Below are 19601 nucleotides of genomic sequence, written 5' to 3' on the forward strand. Positions count from 1 at the left end.
TCATCATAGTAGACTGTATATTTGATCCTTTTCCCAGGAGGATTTGTGGTGCGTCTTTATACGAGCACAATCATGTTTTATTAGCACAAAACACAACTAGCCAATAGGCTGTGCAGCACTATACATGAAGTACACAGCCAATGAGTCACTGGAGATTTAGTTGGTTTCTAGGAGCAGGATTTCACTGTTACTGCATCTTGATGTAGTGTTCTTTAAAACGGTGTCAAAACAGAAAGAAAGAGGAGATTTTCTAATTGGTCCTGTGCATAGTTCTCCAATATAATTCACAAAAGAATGGATGCACAGTTCCACAGTGGCGGTTACACATCTCTACCCAATCTGGAAGAAATCAATAGGTCCCTGAGAGTATCCAAACTTAGGAACAAGAGCCCTCACTCACCATTCGGTGAAATGATAATCAGGCTTTGCTCCTTGCAGGCCGACACTGCAATGCCTGACAGGCCCTTTGAGGGGGCTCTTTACCGAAGATCTTTTAGAAATCTTTGCTGGTGGTGAATGCAGTAATGTGGGATTGGTGAATAACTGTTAAAATTGACTAGAGGGACCATATCATCAAATGTTTATTGAGAAAGTGAGCCTCTGTCAAGATTAACAACAAAGAAAATAAGGGGAAAGTAAGAATAATGTCTATCTTTCCCTACTCGAATAGGATGTCTTGTGTCAAAAGACCTCATCATCTAGGGGTTTTGAATGTGGAGGGCAGAGTTGGAAATCCATACACTGCCTGGTACGGAAAGGTCAACATGTTTCTCGCTAAGTTAGTCTTAAAAGATCCAAGTGCGATTCATCAGAACCTTAAAAAAAACAAAAAAAACCACTCATACCTAATCCTCATTGTTACGGTAAACTAAGTTAAATACGTGGAACAGGAACCCTCCTCTAATTAAAGGATTGGCCCCAAAGGGATAGCGACGGGTATTCGTGATCCAGCAAATGTAATAATTTGCCTGTGAATCCTCGGGTCTGTTGCACCTACCCCTGCTCCGCACTCCCTCAAAAAAGGTGCCTTTAATACTTTCTTAAACTGGAGCAGGATTGGGCAGTCCTGATGGATACAGGGATGTTGTTCCAGACCAAGGGGATGGAAAAGGCTTGTTGCCTTGTTTTTTTTCTCTTGTTACACTTGTCTCCAGTCTCCCCGACAGATTTGGAAGGGGGGTACAGGTCACAAAGTAAATGATGTGGCTAGTGTTGAAGATGTTGCAGGCCAGCAAGGAGAGTCAATGCAGTTCCATCTGTGCCATGTTGGAACCTTGTGGGGGGGCGAGGTCGAGAGGAGGTGCTAGTGTGAAGTCTGAGAGACTACAGAGTAGGATGCCATCTAGATGTTCTGAAGCATTCTTCAGCATTTGATAAACACTGACAGTGAATGTTAAACAGTACTGACTTTGAGGAATATTTTCTCACCAATGCGTCCGCCTATGCCCCGCTGCTGTTTCTGTGAACAATTACATTTCTTTTTCTTCCCAGTGTTGAAGCAAGATTTTTCATTTATGAAGCAAATTATTGTGTTCCCTGCCAAATAATTCAGAGCATCCTGCACTACAAAACAGCTCTTCAAATTAGGCAGAACCTCGTCCTGGTGCTCCTGAGCGGCCACGAGAACGATTCACTGCTCCTTGGTCCTCTGGCTGCTAGCGGACGCACGCCCTTTGCATGTCACAGAGATTCTTCTTTTGTTCTACCGCGGAATAGATGTTGCATCCCTCCCCCGCATTGCCAAGTGCTCCATTCTCAGTGGAATTGTGCTTGGTTGGCCCTGACTGCCTGGAGGGATTACACCCTGAGGAGTAAGACTTGAAAGGAGCACAGTGACTCCTGTGTACTGGCAGACACTACCCAGGCTGCTGCAATACTGTGCTCACATTGCCACAAATTGAAAGGGCAATTTGTGTCTGCTAAGGCCCATAACACCTCCACTCTGCTGTAACTCTGCTACGGTATACTTACGCCCCCTTATCTGATACTCTCTTACCTAGTGGGTGACCACTACTGAACACTATTTTCGGACAGCTGAGGACATACCTACCTCACCAGCCACATGGAGAACTCTGGCGATTATTACACTGAGGAGGAGCAGATCTCCTACTTCCCCATTATGAACAAATTGCGTGATGCGGTGTACGCCTCCATCATTACAGCTGTCTTGGAGAAGAGATTAATGGACATGGCGGAGGGATCACTACAACCCCACCCACCAAGGGAAGAACTCCCTGGGCTTTTGGTCACTATACTTCCAGGGACGTCGTTGCCCCCAACCCTCAGGGGTGGACACAGACCCGTTGTCTAGGCTAAAGAAGGCATTTTTTTGTGCCAACCCCCTTTCTATGCCAGATCTGAACGCCCTGGCGGGCTCCTCAGCCACTGGTACAATTCCATCCCCCCAGCCTTAGAAGGATCTCACAGTGGGGTAGACGGCAATTCAGACCGCACTTATGCCTGAAGGCCCGTATCAGAGCCAGGCACCTCCACGGAAGAGCCCCGCCGATCGCAATCCATAATGGTGGACCTTGAGGAGCCCATACACCCTCACTCCTCCGAGTGGCTCTAGGGGACAAGGTAGCCACTTATGTGGCAAGCAGGCTATGCAACTCCATCGACCAGGAGGTATGGAACTGCCTTCAGGCAGAGTGCCCCATCCGCCCATGGGAAAGTGGCTATCACGCCAGAAATTGACCTGTGCATGGCCACTTTTCTGGCCAAGTATATTAAGGACTCAAGGAAAGGTATCGACCGCTCCAGGCTGTAATGGCAATGAAAACTGCTGACTATAATGAGCCCGCTAACAGAGATCTAAGACATGGCGGAGGAAGCCAAGGAGTCTGGGGCTCTAATCTTCCCAGAGGTTCTCTCCAGCTGGGTCTAACGGGCGGTCAGTTTTCTTGGCAACACCAAATGCGCTGTCTCTACTGAGAGGCATAGGTCACTATTGATCAAAATTGACCCCAAACTAGGAGAACTGGCAACATCAAAGACTGGGCAAGTGGCAGAAGGGGAAGGGTGCTATTTGGTGACCAGTTTGTCAAAGAGCTTGGTACATTTATGGCGACTTGATTCTCAAGATAAAGCCCAATCATCAATTAAGTGAATCGTCAACATGCATATTTTCACAGGGGCTGGACGCCGCAGGGCCGATCTCACTATTCTGTTTCCGATAAGGGCCAACCATCTCAACAAGCCCATTATCAGGATTCCTCATGCTTTTACGGGGGGTGTTTCTACACAACTAGATGAAGCAAACGGCACAGAGGTTTCTGCAACAACCCAGAGGTGGAGGTTCTTTCAGCAGACACAATGAGTCTATCCCTCGCCTCCTGCAGGCGCTTGGGTTTTTTTTGTGGGGGGGGGGGGGGGGAAAAATGGTGGGGAGGGAGGAGGGGGGAGCTTTGACTGGTTGGCGCGTTTCATTAACAATTGGTGGGCTCTCATGTCCGACGCTTGGGTACTTGAATAAGTTCAGCATTTCCACATAGCATTCTACAGGACACACCGTCCTCCCTTTCCATTTTTGTGAGCAATAATCTGCCCTCATTCAAGGGGAGGTTCAGGAACTCCTTTCCAAGGGAGCCATTCACCCATCCAGCTCACATCCCTCCAGAATATTTAAGCAACATGTTTCTGGTAGAGAAACAGGATGGAGGCCATTGCCCGTTGAGCAATCTCAGGGAATTCAACGAGTGGTTGACTTCAAGATGGAAGGCATCTATCTTCTTCAGGACCTTCTTCGCCCCAACGACTGGATGGTCAGGCTGGACCTCAAGGATGTATATCTTACAGTCTCAATCTTCATTCCACATTGTTGGTTTCTCCAGTTTCAACGGCAGGGACAGACTTTCAAATTAATTTCTCTATCTTTCAGCCGCTACCTGGTATTTTACTAAGGTTCTCAAGCCAGTAGTCGAACACCTGAGGACATCCAGCATACACATGATTGTGTACCTGGATGACATGCTTCCCATGGACTAATGTCCTTGCGCACTGTCCGCCCATCTGGCGATGGATCTCCTCCAACCGCTAGGTTTTGTTTTCAATTGCAAGAAGTTGTCCCGTTCTCAGTTGCCCTCCCTAACATTTCTGTGTTTCATAATCGATTCAGCAGAGACGACGCTGAGCCTCCCATCCCCGAATGTGGTGAAAAAAAATGGCACAAGGTGAGGAAAACCGTGGCAAAACAACAGACCTCCCTTTAACAGATCACCAGGGCAGTAGGTCTCTTGTCATGCTCCATTCAGGCCATTTTCCCGGGCCCCTGACACTTTCAGGTGCTCCAATGGCTGAAGGAGTCTCATCTAGGCTGCAGTCTTAGCTACTCCCAATATGTCCCCCTATCAGAGGATGCCAGAATTGGTGGCACTCCCACATGGAGGTACAGAACAGCATGCCATTTCAAATCAAGACAAGACGTGGAGGTCAAGTCAGATGCCAGCGGCACTGGTTGCGGAGCACGCTGTGGAAAGCTTAATACCAGGCGAGGGTGGTCTGACTAGCTGAACAATCTCTGCATATCAAATGCTTGGAACTTATGGTGGGTTGTTTCACTGCGACATGCTGGAGCAGAGAATGGGGGCAATGTTGTGTCCTTCTGAAAATGGGCAATGTAGGGGTTCATTATATCAGCTACCTGGGGGTTACGCGGTCTTGGGCCCTTCCGGATCTAAGAAATTTTGGAAATACTTCCCTGAACATCAAGTTTCGGGTATGGCAGAACATGGTGGCGACAAATGCTTTTCTCCAAGACTGGTTGATGGAACAGGGCTATGCCCTTCCCTCATTCACCAAGATAATGTGGTTGGCGACTCAGGTGCACAGGCAGGGGGCATATCTGGTGGTGACCCAGATGTGGAAGTTGCAAGTATGTCTTCCAATTCTGATGGAACTTTCTTGGGATTCTCCAATCAGTCTGGCTCTAGATCCCCTTTTCCACAATGATCCCTCAGGGAATTTCCATCATCTGGTGATGAATGGCAACCTCCAGCTTATGGCATGGAGAATTACAGGTCTCAATGACAAGTCCCAGGCTTTTCAAGAGATACAGCAGACCTGTTCTCCCGGTCTTGGGCAGATGATACTTTCAAGAAGTATTGACCGTCCTGGTCTTGATGGATGGGTTGGTGTCTGCAACAGAGTCTGGATCCCGTGGGGACAGAAGTTGTCCATATCTTGAACTTTCTGGCATTCTTAGCTTCGGATGCAATGGCCTATAGACCGGTCAATATTTTTAGGACGGCCATCTCTGCAGGCTACAATTGGGGGCATGCTGGCCGAGGAACATCCCCTAGTTGAGAAATTCCTACAGGGCATTTGGTCGTCTCTCCCACCGGGCAAAGATATTCGGTCATTTGGGATGTGAATAAGATATTGAGCTTGTTTACCTCATGGACAAGTAACAGTTACCTCTTTATGTAAACAATTGTTGACTAAGTTGGCCATTCATTTTTCTTTTATGTCTGATTTTGCAAAGAAGGGTATCACTTGTCAGAGCCATGAATGTCACCAGGAGGAAACCCTTCAAGGTGGCCTCATCACCGACCATTGCAAGATGGGTTAGATGGATCATTCAAGAAGCTGGCATTGATGCCAAAGTTTCTGGGGCACATTCTTCCCGTGATACTATGGCTTTGAAAGCCCTTGCTCTCGAAGCTCACTTGGAGGATATATTGAACACCGTGGACTGGTCATCGGATTACACCTTTAAGAGGTTTTATTTCAAACCAGTCTACTCCACTGCAGCTCTAGTGGTGGATAAGTTAACTAGCATAATCCTCTCCTCCGGGACCTGACACAGAATGAAAAATGTCTTAGTTAATATAACGGAAAGTGTCAGTTCCAATAAGGACATAGAGAGGAGGATTAGCCCACCCGATAATGAATCATACAACCTGCAATCAGCTCTTGTTGGTTCTTGTTAGGGCTGCTAGAATTGTTACAGTGTCACAATACTAAGGCAAGGTAACTTTAGATGTGACTGTAGGAAAAAGACCAATAACCCTCGATGATGCTAAATAACTGCAAACATGTTCCAGTTGGCAAAGATCAAATTGAATAAGGATGATTTAAAGTGATTATTCCTAACACTTGCCAGGAGGCAACGGGCAACATTTGCCAGGAATAAACAGGCTGAAAGAGTTTATTTCTCATTGAGTAATCATGTATTCTTTGTCTTGATTGAGGTAAAAATCTTTACTATGGGGCTAGGTGGAAATGCAGAACACCTTTTCTAACGTTTCTAGTACATTGCACTTGAATTATGTTAAAAAAATCTTTGCACAATAATATACCTGAGAGGGATGAGGTATAATTTGGTTCAGAAAGAGCTGCTTCAGATAATAAGTATCTATTGTCACTTTCAATACTGCATCTACTTGGTGCCTAAATGTTGTGCATTCATCCCACATGCCATTTGCATCTTTCTCTCAAACACCTACATCTGTCCCACAACACTTATCACAAACAAGACACTATAGCCAAAAAGCAAAATAGACTGATAACACTACCTTGATAAGCACAGACCATACTTATGTGAGGGGTAAAATAAGCAATGTCATTTATAGCTCCTAAAATTGGGGTGTCTATTGAAAGGGAAAGACGGGGGAGTTTCTGAAGTCAACACTTATCACAAATGGGAGGTTGAGAGTTGTTTTACACTGAAGACTAGAGGTAATAGATTCCCTAAGCTTCCGGGCAGAAACCCTACATGCGCCAGTGAGAGGTGCATTACAGCTTTTAATGCCATTTTTGAGAGAGAGGGGAGCACTCCTAACTCCAACAAAGCATCAGCTCTTGAGGACCATTCAAGTCTCCTCTCAGCAATGAAACAACATGTAGTAGGCATCACAGCGTTACTTCTTTTATCCTTAAATTGCTCCTTAATGTCTCCACTCGCAACAGCTAGAATCCTAGTTCACTTCTACTTGACCTGTGTTTATTCCATTGAGAATGGAGAATTTTCAGTGTATACAAAAGCAAGCAAAATGCAGCCAATTCTCTCTCAACACACACACATTGGGAACTTAGAGGTTTCTCTAAAAACAACACTGCTTAACACTAATATTTCAGGCTTTATACTTCATGTCCTGATCGTTCTGGTGCAGTGTGTTCCAGAATGCTGCATATAGTTCATTAATAGCCAATTCAGGTTTTAAATAACTTTGTAATATTGCTCTCACTAAATGATCACTTTCTTGAACCATTTATTTTACTCATGTATTATCTGAAATTCACTCCATGGAGAATGTTAGCAGTGAGAACTTTTCAACTGACACTACATTGAATGCAAAAACAGCAGACTACAGATCAATAGAAAAGTAAAGTCATAAAACCATCTAACTTTTAGGAAGACTCAAGTTTGCAAATTGTTCCTAAATGCTGCTGAAACAATCACTGCACCAAGATTTCGTAATAGGAAAAATGTTTAAAACACCAGATGGTATCAATGAGCTACTGTGCCTGTCGCAAGTCTAGAGGAACCTTTTTCTTTACATGCTGGGGCTGAATCAGTCAACCTAGATCCCACTACAGTGGACTAAAACATGAAGACTGTGGGCTAATGGCAGATGTAGTGTAGACCATTTAGCCTTTCAGCCACCTACAGTAAGCCATGAACAGGATCACTACTAAACTGTGAAAATAGTACTGTAACATGTTCTTTTCAAGTAGAAATTACAACAAATATATATATGTCTTCCAGAGCCCAACTTTGGACACCTTATTAAATATTTGTGATCAGTAGCACTGCTACCCACTTAAAAAGCCATAACCCTTAAAGTCTTTCAAATATTCAACCCCCGAAATCAGTGTTGAAAACATGCAAGTAAAAATATGAGCTTGCTTGCTGTTATAGCCTGTAGAATATTAGCGATTATTGCATGATTTAGCACATAAAAGCTTCTATTCCAGTGTATAATTAGAGGGATCATTTATTTCCCATTAGGTGTATGTTGGACCTGGCCCTTTTTGCTGGCTATCCCCAATCTTTTTGCCTTCCTCTCTGTTTTTCTGTCCCTCTTTTTGTTGGCTTTAAGACTCTGGGCACTTTACCAATGCTGATCAGTGCTAAAATGCATCTGCTCTCTCCTTTAAGTTTGGTATGATTGGCTTAAACTTGTTTGACACATTTGATTTACCTGTAAGTCCCTTGTACAGTGGTACCCCCTATACTCTGGGCCTGTAAATGAAATGCTACTAGTGGGCCTAGCACAGCTAGCACCACCCACAGAAGCAGCCTTTCCAACCAATCTCAGGCCTGCCACTGCAAGACCTGCGTGCACAGTTTACCGACACGATGACCTGGCACTTAAAGTTGCTTGCCAAGCCTGAAACTCCCCTTTTACTACATATAGGTCACCCCTAAGGTAGGCTATAGATAGCCCTATAAGCAGGGTGCTAAGTATGTAAAAAAGGTAGGACATACATTTTTGTGTACTACCTGACACAGTAGTGACAATCAGCCTATTTTGCTTTCACTACTCAGAGTGTTGCTTCTCTCATAGGTTTCCATTGGAAATTCCCTTATATATGTCTAATTGGTCATTTCTGATCTGTGAGGAGTAGCATGGGTATGGTTGGAATGGTAGTGAGAAATCCTGCATACTCTGGTAGGTGGATTTTATACCAGTACTCATCTTTTTAAAAGAAGAACTTCTATTCTATACTGGTCGCAGGGTTCATCTTTGTGAAACAAGAGTTTTGTAGCTGTCATCAGCATAGGGTGTTTAATGAGCAGGGTTTTGCTGAAACAAAAGTGTGATAGTTTCAAAATGGAATCTACTGTAGGTTTCTGTTTAGCTGTATTACTGAAGTCCACAACCATTTTTAGACCGATGTTGGCTGCCTACCTGCATTTTCTGAAGTATGTGTTCCCGGTGTTATGTGAACATCCACCTGTAAGGCAAACAAGAAGCACAAATATTAAAGACACTTAAATTACAAAACAATATTTGAACTGAGATCATTTTACAGTAAAGTGGATTGCAACAGGCATCAATAAAACTAATTTCACAAAAGTTGGGAAACTAAACAGGTTACCCTTGATCCACCAATTACTGCAATCTGAAGAGTAAACTAAAATAAATTTCTCCAGAATATTTTCTGCAATATATTTGAAAGGAAGAAAGCAAAACACAAATTCTTCTTCTCCAACACGATTCATAAATTACCATAATAACAGCAATCAAAGTAAATCAGAAACACAATTTCCCCAAATAAAAAGTTATTCACAGTTAAGCAAGTGCAGCAACCAGCCTTATAATAAACGTCCCACTGAGTGATTTCAAATAAATGCTGTCTTTTGCTGCCCTCTACAGTAGACTCTCACACTAATGCTCTTTTCTGAAAGCAAGTGTATAAAAAATGCATGGACCGATAAAATGCATGGACCGATAAAGAGTTGTTAATGTTCTATGTTCCTCAGAGACCTACAACATCAGTCCCTCAGGGACTGTCCTTGAGCCCATTTTGTAAGTGCTTCAAGAATCTCGTTTGATCCCCACGCTGTTCAACATTCATGCTGGCCACATTGCCACACTGATTAAATCCTTTGTTCTTTCCCTTTCTACCTATGCCGATGTGACAACTACTTATCTAAGCCTAAGTCCGCATCCCCATCGTCTAGTACAGTTGCTTCACTGCAGTGGCATTCTAAAACGGTGGTCCTATATGTAGGCAAGCAGCCAAGAACTGGCTTTTAATAGGTGGCTGTCTGTTCTTGGTGCTACCCTTTTGGCTCAATAGAAATTTGGGGATTACAACTGGTTCCACACTGTCATTGTCAGTAAGACATCTGGTACCTGCTTCACTCCTTTTATGAGTGTGAACACATTTTTCTCTTATTTACCAGGCGAATGTTGAGTTGCCCAGGTAGTAATTTTCTCACATCTAAGCTATGGCAATGGCACTCTTTTGGAACTGAGAATGTTCCTAAACAGGAGGAAATTAAAAATGCTTGTAGTTTGCATGTTTTTAAATTTGCATGTATAGGTGCCCCATCAAAGCTCATCCTGATCCATCCAAATTTTACCAACTACAAACCATCTTCAGGTCCTTGTGCATAGTTTACAACTCTGTTGTTAGTGCTGGATGTTTTTATCTCTGACTGCAGTTCCAAACCGATATTAGACATCATGCTTCATCTGCGACCCACTCAATGTTCCCCAATCCATTTTTTTTTTTTTTAGAAATCTGTTTTAAAATAGAGCAACATTCTGGAACAGACTTGAGACAGGTTTAAACAACCAACTTACTTGCAGGCAGTTGAAAACCTAAATTTTCTGAAACACTCTATAGCTGTTGTCTTGCAAGTCCTTCTCTTCAGGTTCAGCTGCATACTATCGAAATGCCCTTTTAGGCATCCACTGTGCATTCAGGTCTAACATGAAAAAAGAAGGTACTGACAATTGTTGGGACCATTTGAGTTCCAAAAAACATACGCTAACATTGTCACTTGAAGGCAAGGTTGAATGTATCGAATAGTAATACTATTTTGTATCGGCAAGCAGGTATCATCCTCCTTTGTGGTGAGGAGGCTGTTGTCTATGATTTGCAAAACAGCTGCTTTCGTGCTGCAGCATGAACTGAAGCAGAATAGCTAATCATGCATGAGATGGCTGGTGTTGATGTTTTCTAGAAACTGTGTGTAGACTGCTTTTTTGATTAGTGATGAAGGGTTATTGTTTGGTAAGGTCAGATTCTAATGCATGTTTCTGCCAGATAGAAAGGATCAGCCTATCTTAAGAGCTTCTGGAAACATACCTCGAGTGAAGGAGTCATTAATGATCTTGAGCAGTGATGAGTGCATACCCTGAAAGGACTTTGATGAACGATGAGAGTAAGAAACAGGGCCTGATTCACAAAAAAAGATGGACGATCACAGGCAGAGATCTCTGGCTAGACATAGGGGAGTCATTACAACCCTGCTGGTAATTTGGGGAAAGGCACTGCCAACAGGCAGTTTTTTTTTTAAATTGTATTGAATCAAACCAATCTGGTAGAATTAGATTTCGTTTTTTCCACATATTATGATGAATTTGTATGCTATAAAAAAATATGAAAACCTTTATTTTTATCGGCTATGGTTGCTAATCCAATAATATTAGACAAAAGGCAGAGAGTGATGACTTGCTATCTCACATTTTACATCTCTAGGCATCCATATCTTACAAAAGAAATCATGTTAGAACCGATCCCTCAACCCCCGAGTCGTACCAATGGCCTAAAGTTGGGGTCCTGGATCATGGCCTACTAGTTTTGGGATGCCTATGATCACAGCCTATCTAACAGAGCGTGGAAGGGAGCCCTTTTCCAGCATCTCCTGATACATCTGTAGTAGTTTGTAAGGAAGCTGGTAACTGTACATACAGTACCATTCCACCAGTAGCCCGTCCGGCCACGGCGTTTTAGTGGCGTTCAGTTCTTTCATGGCTTCATTGAGTTCATCTAGAGTAAGAAGCTCCTCTAATTGCATTCTCTGGTCCTGCAACAATTTGCGCAGACCCTGTACCACCAGTATTGGTTAGGAGTCTCTGCGTGTACAGGGTGTGGATTTTTGTACAGTCACTGAAAATATGTGTGGAAGTTATTTTATTTTCTCATGCATATCTTCTAATATGTCACTTATGCCTCTAATGGCTGTAATGCATTCTGGTGTCTGTTCCCGCCTCCAAACCCAGGACAGTAATTACCTCCCTGTGTAGCAACTGGCAGAACGTATGGTTCTGCAGCAGTATCTTCTCCATTGTTTACTTTGTTATATCTGTGCATATGGTTTCTAACCAAGCTTCAGCCTGGGAGTCTCCCCCGACAGTGTGTTGTTAATGGGCAAGATACCTATCCATATTCTGGATTTCGTTGTCCAAACTCCTAATCGCTGAAGTTACACGTAAGCTGGCAAAGCTGTGCGCTACCACCAGTGTACCATCTCATTCTATTGCTCTGGTGCGGTTGTATTATTGCTCAAGTTAAAATACTCTGAATGTCTTGCACATTATCTATCGGAATTACGCATCATATAAGGCTGACACTGGCAGCTGGTATGCATGATGCTCTATATGCAGAAATGGAGTAGGACGAGCACACCGGAGAGTAGTCAGAGTGCTCTCCCCATATATGTCCCCTGTGTCACATACCAGACTTGGCCTCTAGCTACCAACATGTAGTCTAGTGTGGAGTATGTATGGCTAAGGGCCATGCAGTGTGTGAATTTCCGCTTGTGTGGGTTACTCTGTTTGGATGCGGATTTGTGCAGGATGTCAAGCCGGGCAAGAGAGCTGCTGCAGAGATCGTCTCTACAGCATAGTGACTAGTTCATGCCCCTCCCAATTTTCTTTTTGGGGGAAACTCCACACTGAAGAATCTTTGACACTGCACATTTTGGACGGTGGTGAACAGAGTTTGCCAAGCCATGCCCCACTGATCAAGGATACCCTGTCCTACCCGAGAACGGGGACACCACTTGAGTCTGCATGTCAGCGTCCACTCAGCTCCTCTAGCATTTAGGGACCTCGCTGGGTGGTTGGCTACCAGAAATCTTCTGCTGGTGAAGCCATCTCTGGACATGTACAGCCTCCTGGCACAGGATCCAGAGTCCCAGCTCACCCGGTTTGTTGCAGTACCACATGGTGGATGGATGGTCAGTTAGGCCCTGTATCAGCCTTGCCTTGAAGGCCTGCAGAAAAGCTTTCAGAGCCAGGCTGATCACCCAACGCTCCAAATGGTTGATGCGGAGCTAGATCTCTGATGGAGACCAGAAGCCACAAATGGCCACCTCACCACATGGCCTTCTCAACTCAATAACAACACATTAGTTATATCTGTAGCATCCAAGCTGGGAACGGACATTCACCTTCCAATTGTCAGGGTGGCACTCACCTACTACCGGAGAAGATCCTGACCTGTCTCTTGCAAGATCTGGACAGAGTTGGAGAGGCAACCCCAGTGTTGAGTCCAATGAAAAGTTAAGTTATACTGTGGAGTCAGGAGCACAAGAACCCTCCTCACAGACACCCAGAACCGAGCCTGAAACAACAGGATAATTTCCTGAATGTCCCATACTTGCTGGAGCGGTAGAAAGGCCTAGAACACTATGGTGCGCATGATAGGCCCCAGAAGGGAATATTCCATGTAGAGATCCAGTGAGACGTCAGCTCATTGACAGAAAACCCCAATGAGATCAAGAGCCCATTGGCTTGTGTTCAGCAGTGGTCTGTTTTGATCTGCGGCAGAGTGAGCATTCTGAACACGTCCTCTCTCAGAAAGGGGTTCCGGTGCCGAAGTTCAAGCATAGACCTCCATCCATCTTCCGCACAAGGAAGTAATGTGAGTAACACTACTCAAGTCCAGCACTCGTTTGATGGGAGTCCCTTTGAACAATTTGTAAAACCCATTGGTTTGAAGAAGTACTTTATCCTGCCCAAACCGGCTGATCACAGGTCTGAGAGAATAAATCAAAGCAGTTTGGGAACAGCTACAGTATTTTGGGGGGGGGGGGGGCGGCTGGGGAAGGAAGAGCAGAAGAACTGCGGTCATGAACAGCCTTAGCAGTCATCACACCTTCTGCCCCGAAAAGGCAGTTTGCTGCTGCACTGGTTGGGAAGATAGATGCTGGGATGCCAGAGCCAGAAGGTTTTTAGGTGTAGGGTGTTTAGTCAAAAAGGTAGGGCCTCTAAGAGCTGGCCTGTGCTACCTGCACACAGGTTGGTTGACAAGAAGGGCCAAACAAGGTTTAGCCCAAGTGACCCTTAGAAAGTATACAAGGGCATCATTAAATGGGAATAGTGGCTCAAATTAAGTCGGAACACGACTGAAGAATATCGGCCATTAAACTTGCTTTAATTTCCAGAATAGGCAATTGTAAATCTAGCACTTTCGCTTCTCTTCGACCACTGGGACAAAAGCACCTTCTTCAATTATTGGACGAGGTTGATAAACAAGCTCTGTCTCTGGTGAAGTTTGTAGCCAGTGGCATTTTACTAAGTCTAAGTGGAGAGATTCATCAGCTTCAATCACTCCTGCCTTCATTCAGCTGGTCAATGAGGTTGCAGAAAGTAGTGAGTTCCTACGAGGTAAACAGATATTTTAAGTGATGTGTCACACAAGGAACTAACCTTTGGTATAATGGTGAATGGATGAACCTGCCCATTGTGACAGTAACTAACACAACAATACTTGAACAGGCCCTCAACCAAACCACAAATCTGTTTTCCTTTTATAGCTGTAAATCAGGCAGGATGCCATAGCTATGCTCAATGGGTTGGTGTGGGAGGGATAGACTTTTAGGGTCATGTCATGAAATAATCATATTAAACTGGTGCTGGCAAAAGGCAAATGTGTGTTTGGATAGGATGTAATAGATGTACCTAGAAATAGCCTTGAATGCTCAAGTGCACCATCATGTGACTAGGCACATTCAAAATGCAATAGACCTGAATAAGAGGACTAATTAATTGGCTTTGAACAAACCCAGTTTGCAGGATTTGATCAAATGCTAACAACATACAGTAAAATGAAATGAGTGGCCGAAAGGACAAGTTGGATGCAACATATTTCTATTTCACATGCCTTTATGGTCTCTCATGAGCCAAAGTCAATAGCACAGACATTGCTTTCGATTGCACACACTTTTGTACTCATAGTCACCACCAACCGCTTTTAGCATTACATGTACTCTCTTAACCTGCATGGCTTCACAATATTTACTGAAAGTTCTGAAATTAAAAACACTTCTACATGAGTGTCGGACATTGTTAAAGCAGCTATCAGATGACTTTGCAATCGGTTTTCCCTTGTATTCAAAAGAATCATGTAGTATTTCAGGAGACAAGTGAAAATCTGGATGTTTTAAACACAGCATGTTTATTGGTGCCGTCTATCAGCCTGTCAAAGATAAATAAATACAGTCAAGTGTAGTCACATGTGGTAGGGTACTGATCTTAAATGTCAATTGTGCAGAGGTGGTGCAGACAAAAACAGCCTATTCTCAGATTTGTGGGCAAGATGCTCCTGATGAACAGGTTGGAGTCTACAGCCTGGACATAACTTGCCTTGACTGTGGCTTGTTCTGCTGCTGCTTAGATCCCTGCCACCACTCTGCTTCTACCTTCTCAGTAAATGTAATGGCTCATTAGGCAAGGTTGTGGTTAGCGTGGGAGGTGTGCCTGGTAGTGAAAGTAAATGAACAGTTTCATTTACTATTCTCAACTTTGCTGACCAATAAGATACTGCAGCCTCTCATGGTGTGCAGCAACCCCTGCAACTCATGAGGAAGGTACCACACAGTCAATCGATCAATCAGCAACATTTATAGAGTGCAACTTAGGGTCTCAAGGCGCTAGTAGAGGATGCGGGTCAGTCGAAGAGCCAGGTCTTGAGGTTCTACATAAACTGAGCCGGCGATGGGGATTGCCGGAGGTGGAGAGGCATCGAGTTGCAGGTCTGAGCGGCAAGGTAAGAGAAGGATCTTCCTCCAGCAGTGTTCTTCTGGATCCTGGGGATGGTAGCGAGGGCCAATTGTGCTGAGCGGCGTTGCCAGGAGGGGGTGCAGAAGGTGAGGTTGTGGTTGAGGGTGGCAGGTCCGATATTGTGGAGAGTCTTGTATGTGTGGGTCAGCGGTTTGACGGCGATGCGTTTGCTGACGGGGATCCAGTGTAGGTCTCTGAAGTGGGCGGAGATATGGCTGGGGATGTCCAAAATCAGTCTAGCCATGGCGTTCTGAAGTCTTCCTTAGAGTTTTTTGTTGATTCCAGCCTAGCGTTTGTTGCCGTAGTCAAGCTTGCTGCTTACAAGTGCTAGGGTGACTGTTCTCCATGTGTTGAAGGGGATCCACCTGAAGATCTTCCGGAGCAAGCGATTGGTGTGGAAGCATGAGGGGATGGCACTGACATGGCCATGGACAGTGATGCATCAAGGTTGATGCGAGGTTGTCAATGGTGCCCATGTCGGGATTTGTGAATTCCTTGATTATGGTGAAAAGTTCCTTACTGTTGTGTGCGTTGGTGTTGAGACTCTCCAGAATGGCTGATTTCCTGGTTGATCTGATGAGCTGGTGGTGGGAGGCATCTTTGAAGGCCTTGTGGTCTGTAGAACGCTCTTATTGCTTCTCCACTTTCTCTTGAGTCATCTGCATGTGCTTTTGGATTCCTCGAGGATGGGGGTGCGGGGAGAGGGACCAGCTGGGTCTCCTATGGTGCTGACTGCCGGCGGGTTTCCTTAGAGTGGCTAGGGTGTTGGCACAGTCAGTGATCCATTGGCGGAGGCTGTGAGCTGAGATGCTAGCGTCCGCAGTGTGTGGTGGTGACCTGGGATTCGGTGACCTTGGTCAAGTTCCTGCTCAGGGGACAGTGGGCTTGGAGCAGTTAGACCATCTTGGTGAAGGAGAAGTGGACGCAGTAATGGGCTGTCCGGTAGAGTTCGGAGATGTGTGAGAAGGAGATGTGGTTTCCGGCAGAGAAGACAGGGTCGAGGGTGTGACCTGCTGAGTGCATGGGGAGGTTTACCAGTTGCGTAAGTCGGAGTGTGGCGAGGCTCTCCAGGAGGGTGGCTGTGTTTGGGTCACTGTAGTTGTCAAGGTGAAAGTTGCGGTCGCCGAGGAGTATGCATCTGTTGACGTGAGGGCATGGCGGGTGAAGTACCACAGAGCTTCGCTGAAGGGTGGGTGGGGTTCAGGTGGGGGGGGGGGGGGGGGCTGGGCTGTGTAAAATGAGCGTTCCTCGGAGAGTGGTGTTTGGATCTGATTAAAGTGTAGATTCCCTTTGGGAGCGGATGGACATGTGGAGTTTGGGGTCTCTGAGCTCACAATTTAAAAATACATCTTTTAGTAAAGTTGATTTTAAGATTGTATGTTAGAAAATTTCACTTTTAGAAAGTGAGCATTTTCTTGCTTGTACCATTTCTGTGACTCTGCCTGTTTGTGGATTCCCTGGCTGGGTCAGTTTGACAGTTGGGCTGGTTGCACCTCACACTAGACAGTGACACAAAGGGAGCTGGGGTGTAGTCTGCTTTTCATGATGAGCCATCTGTGCTAGGAGGGAGGGGAGGAGTGGTCACTCACATCTGAAAGGGCTGTGCCTGCCCTCACACAATGCAGTCTCCAACCCGCTGGCGAGTGTCTGGGGCCTCGTATGGCCAAGGCAGGATTTCACATTCAAGAGAGAATTTGCTTTGAAGTAGGTCTCCATCAAAGGAGAAATTGGGTATAAGAAGGGCACCCAAAACCACAGACTTGAGAACACTTCTGGAAACCAAGAGGAACCTCTGCCTGGAGAAGAGCTGCCCTGCCTGTGACTGTACTTTGTAGAGCTATCCTGCAGATGCTGCTTCTGCCACAGTAAGAGGGCAAATACTGGACTTTGTGTGCCTTCCGGCTGTGAAGGTCTCCAAGGGCTTGATTTAGAGATTGCCTCCTGTTGTTTGAAGTCTCAAGGACAGCAAAGACTTCTCTCTGTCAGCACCTGGAGTCTCTGGAGAGACTTCTACTCTGCCCTGTGGTGCCCATCCAGTTCCTGGGACCCTGAAAGGAGAAACTAGCAGCCTAAGAGGAAGAAATCCACGCACAGAACACTGTGCGGCGAAAAGATCAACGTGACTCCGATCTGCAGCTGGGAAATCGAAGCGTCGCCAGTTTCGTGGATGAAAATAGACGCTCGCCTGTAACAGAACTGAAGATTTGACGCACAGAGCTGGAGAAACGGAGCTGGAGAAACGAAGTGCAGCATTGCTGACGGAGGCTGGTGAGATTGCAACCCGTGATGGGTGGTTTTCGGATCATCGTGCGGCTAGATTTCTGATGCAAGTACTGCTGGGCATGTAAAAACAACGCAAGGCCTGCCTGGACCCGAGAGTGCTGACCGCATCGCTCTCCTGCAGAGAGAAGAAACGACGTGCCCCGACCCGACAAAAGGAGAAATGACGCAAAACAAGCCCTTTTTGATGCACACTCGCCCGTACTGGGTTATTTTTGACGCACCCAAGGTTCATTTTCACGCTAACAGTGTTCGTGTGTGTTTAAACACATGAGGATTTTTTTTCTTCTTTTTAATTGATAACTTGACTTGTGGATTTTTGTCGTTTAGGTCTTGTTCTGTTTAGATAAATATTCTCATTTTTTTCTAAACCTGTGTTATGTCATTTTGTAGTGTTTTCGTTAAGGTACTGTGTGTGTTGGTTCAAATACTTTACACCTAGCACTCTTAAGTTAAGACTACTGCTCGTGCCAAGCTACCAAGGGGGTAAGCAGGGGTTAGCTGAGGGTGATTCTCTTTTACCCTGACTAGACTGCGGGTCCTTGCTTGGACAGGGGGAACCAAAGACCCCATTTCTAACAAGCAGAATCCGCATAATCTTCACTCTGTCCATGCCCATTTTGTGAAATACTTGCCTGCATCAGATAAGTAGCATTACACATTTCAAAAGCAACATTTCTATCATTAATAACGAATATCTCAAAGTCAAGAAGCTAAACGAATGGGGCATGTGTGCATAATATATACCACAATAAAAATGTAAAAAAGGGGGAACTTTGGCGGCAGCCACAGCAATTAATAAAAAAAATTAAAAAAACGCCCAACAACTATGCCCTTTGGAACACAAAGGACCCCATTGCGTCAGTGCTCTCAACATGAGAAAGGAGATTGGTTCTCCTTTGTGTAGGGCAAATCTGTTTTATGCACGTAACGACAGACGCTTGTGTGTCACCTTCAATTAAACATTGAACACAGGCGGACATTTTAAGCCTGTGCAATACAGAGTGCGCATTCCAACATATGCAAGAGGGTATGCCATTCGGAAATGAGGAAATGACTTGCCAGCTTCATCTGTGCTACATTACAGATACACAAACTAAAATGCACAAGAGACTCACACTAATTCTGCATCACCTGAACGAAGGTGTACAGTGAGTGCGGCCTACACTCCTGTTGCCTTTAGGGAGTGGGCATGCTATGACGCTCTGACAGGGGATATCATTACAGATTATACCACTCACTAGGTGTGACCCTGTCTCTCTTCTAAAGAAAATAAGACAGTGTAAAGAAAATCATGCCATCAGTGTCTCCGCTGTATCCAGCCAATGTAGTGGACCCTGAAGGCACTTACCAGAATGGTGCAACTGTATTGTTATCATCATGACACTCTTGTTTGAGAACGTCCAGCACACTGCTATCTACAATGTCAACCAATTGAACAGCTGTCCCATACTATTGAAAGCACTGCAATGCCATACCAATTGAAGACAGTGGCATAGAAAAGCCAATAAAGATTTAATTTTTCTTACTGAAACCAGTCCTGCAACACTTTCCTGATATACACGTGTCACAGGGAGACAGACAATTTCATTAAATGAAATATGCTAATGGGAGCTATACAATGCTATTTCATCACACATACATCACAGTCTACGTCTACGTTGACAAAACAAATTCTCACCTTGAACCTCTCAGGGAGCGATCTCAAAAGCTTCACTTTAATTGACAGACCAATTAATGTTGCCATGCTGCAGTGAGGGATGGTGGGAGTAAAAGCTACCGATACTGAGCTTTCATCATCATTCACCTGCAGAAGAGGTAAAGATAAGCAGAGATGTTTGTTACAAGATA

The 19601-nt window shown here is 44.9% G+C and overlaps 1 protein-coding gene across 1 annotated transcript in view; it reads right to left on the reverse strand.

Annotated features, from left to right (window-relative positions):
* Positions 1–19601, reverse strand: part of CIAO2B (cytosolic iron-sulfur assembly component 2B) — a 33426-nt gene that overhangs the window by 2807 nt on the left and 11018 nt on the right. Inside the window, exons 3-4 of the mRNA XM_069233804.1 lie at positions 19432–19557; positions 8856–8901 (exon numbers count right to left, since the gene is read on the reverse strand). Coding sequence (XP_069089905.1) covers positions 8856–8901; positions 19432–19557 — 172 coding nt within the window. The remainder of the gene's footprint in view (positions 1–8855; positions 8902–19431; positions 19558–19601) is intronic.

The sequence above is a fragment of the Pleurodeles waltl genome, chromosome 5 (genome assembly GCF_031143425.1).
Source record: "Pleurodeles waltl isolate 20211129_DDA chromosome 5, aPleWal1.hap1.20221129, whole genome shotgun sequence".
NCBI classification, from domain to species: domain Eukaryota; kingdom Metazoa; phylum Chordata; class Amphibia; order Caudata; family Salamandridae; genus Pleurodeles; species Pleurodeles waltl.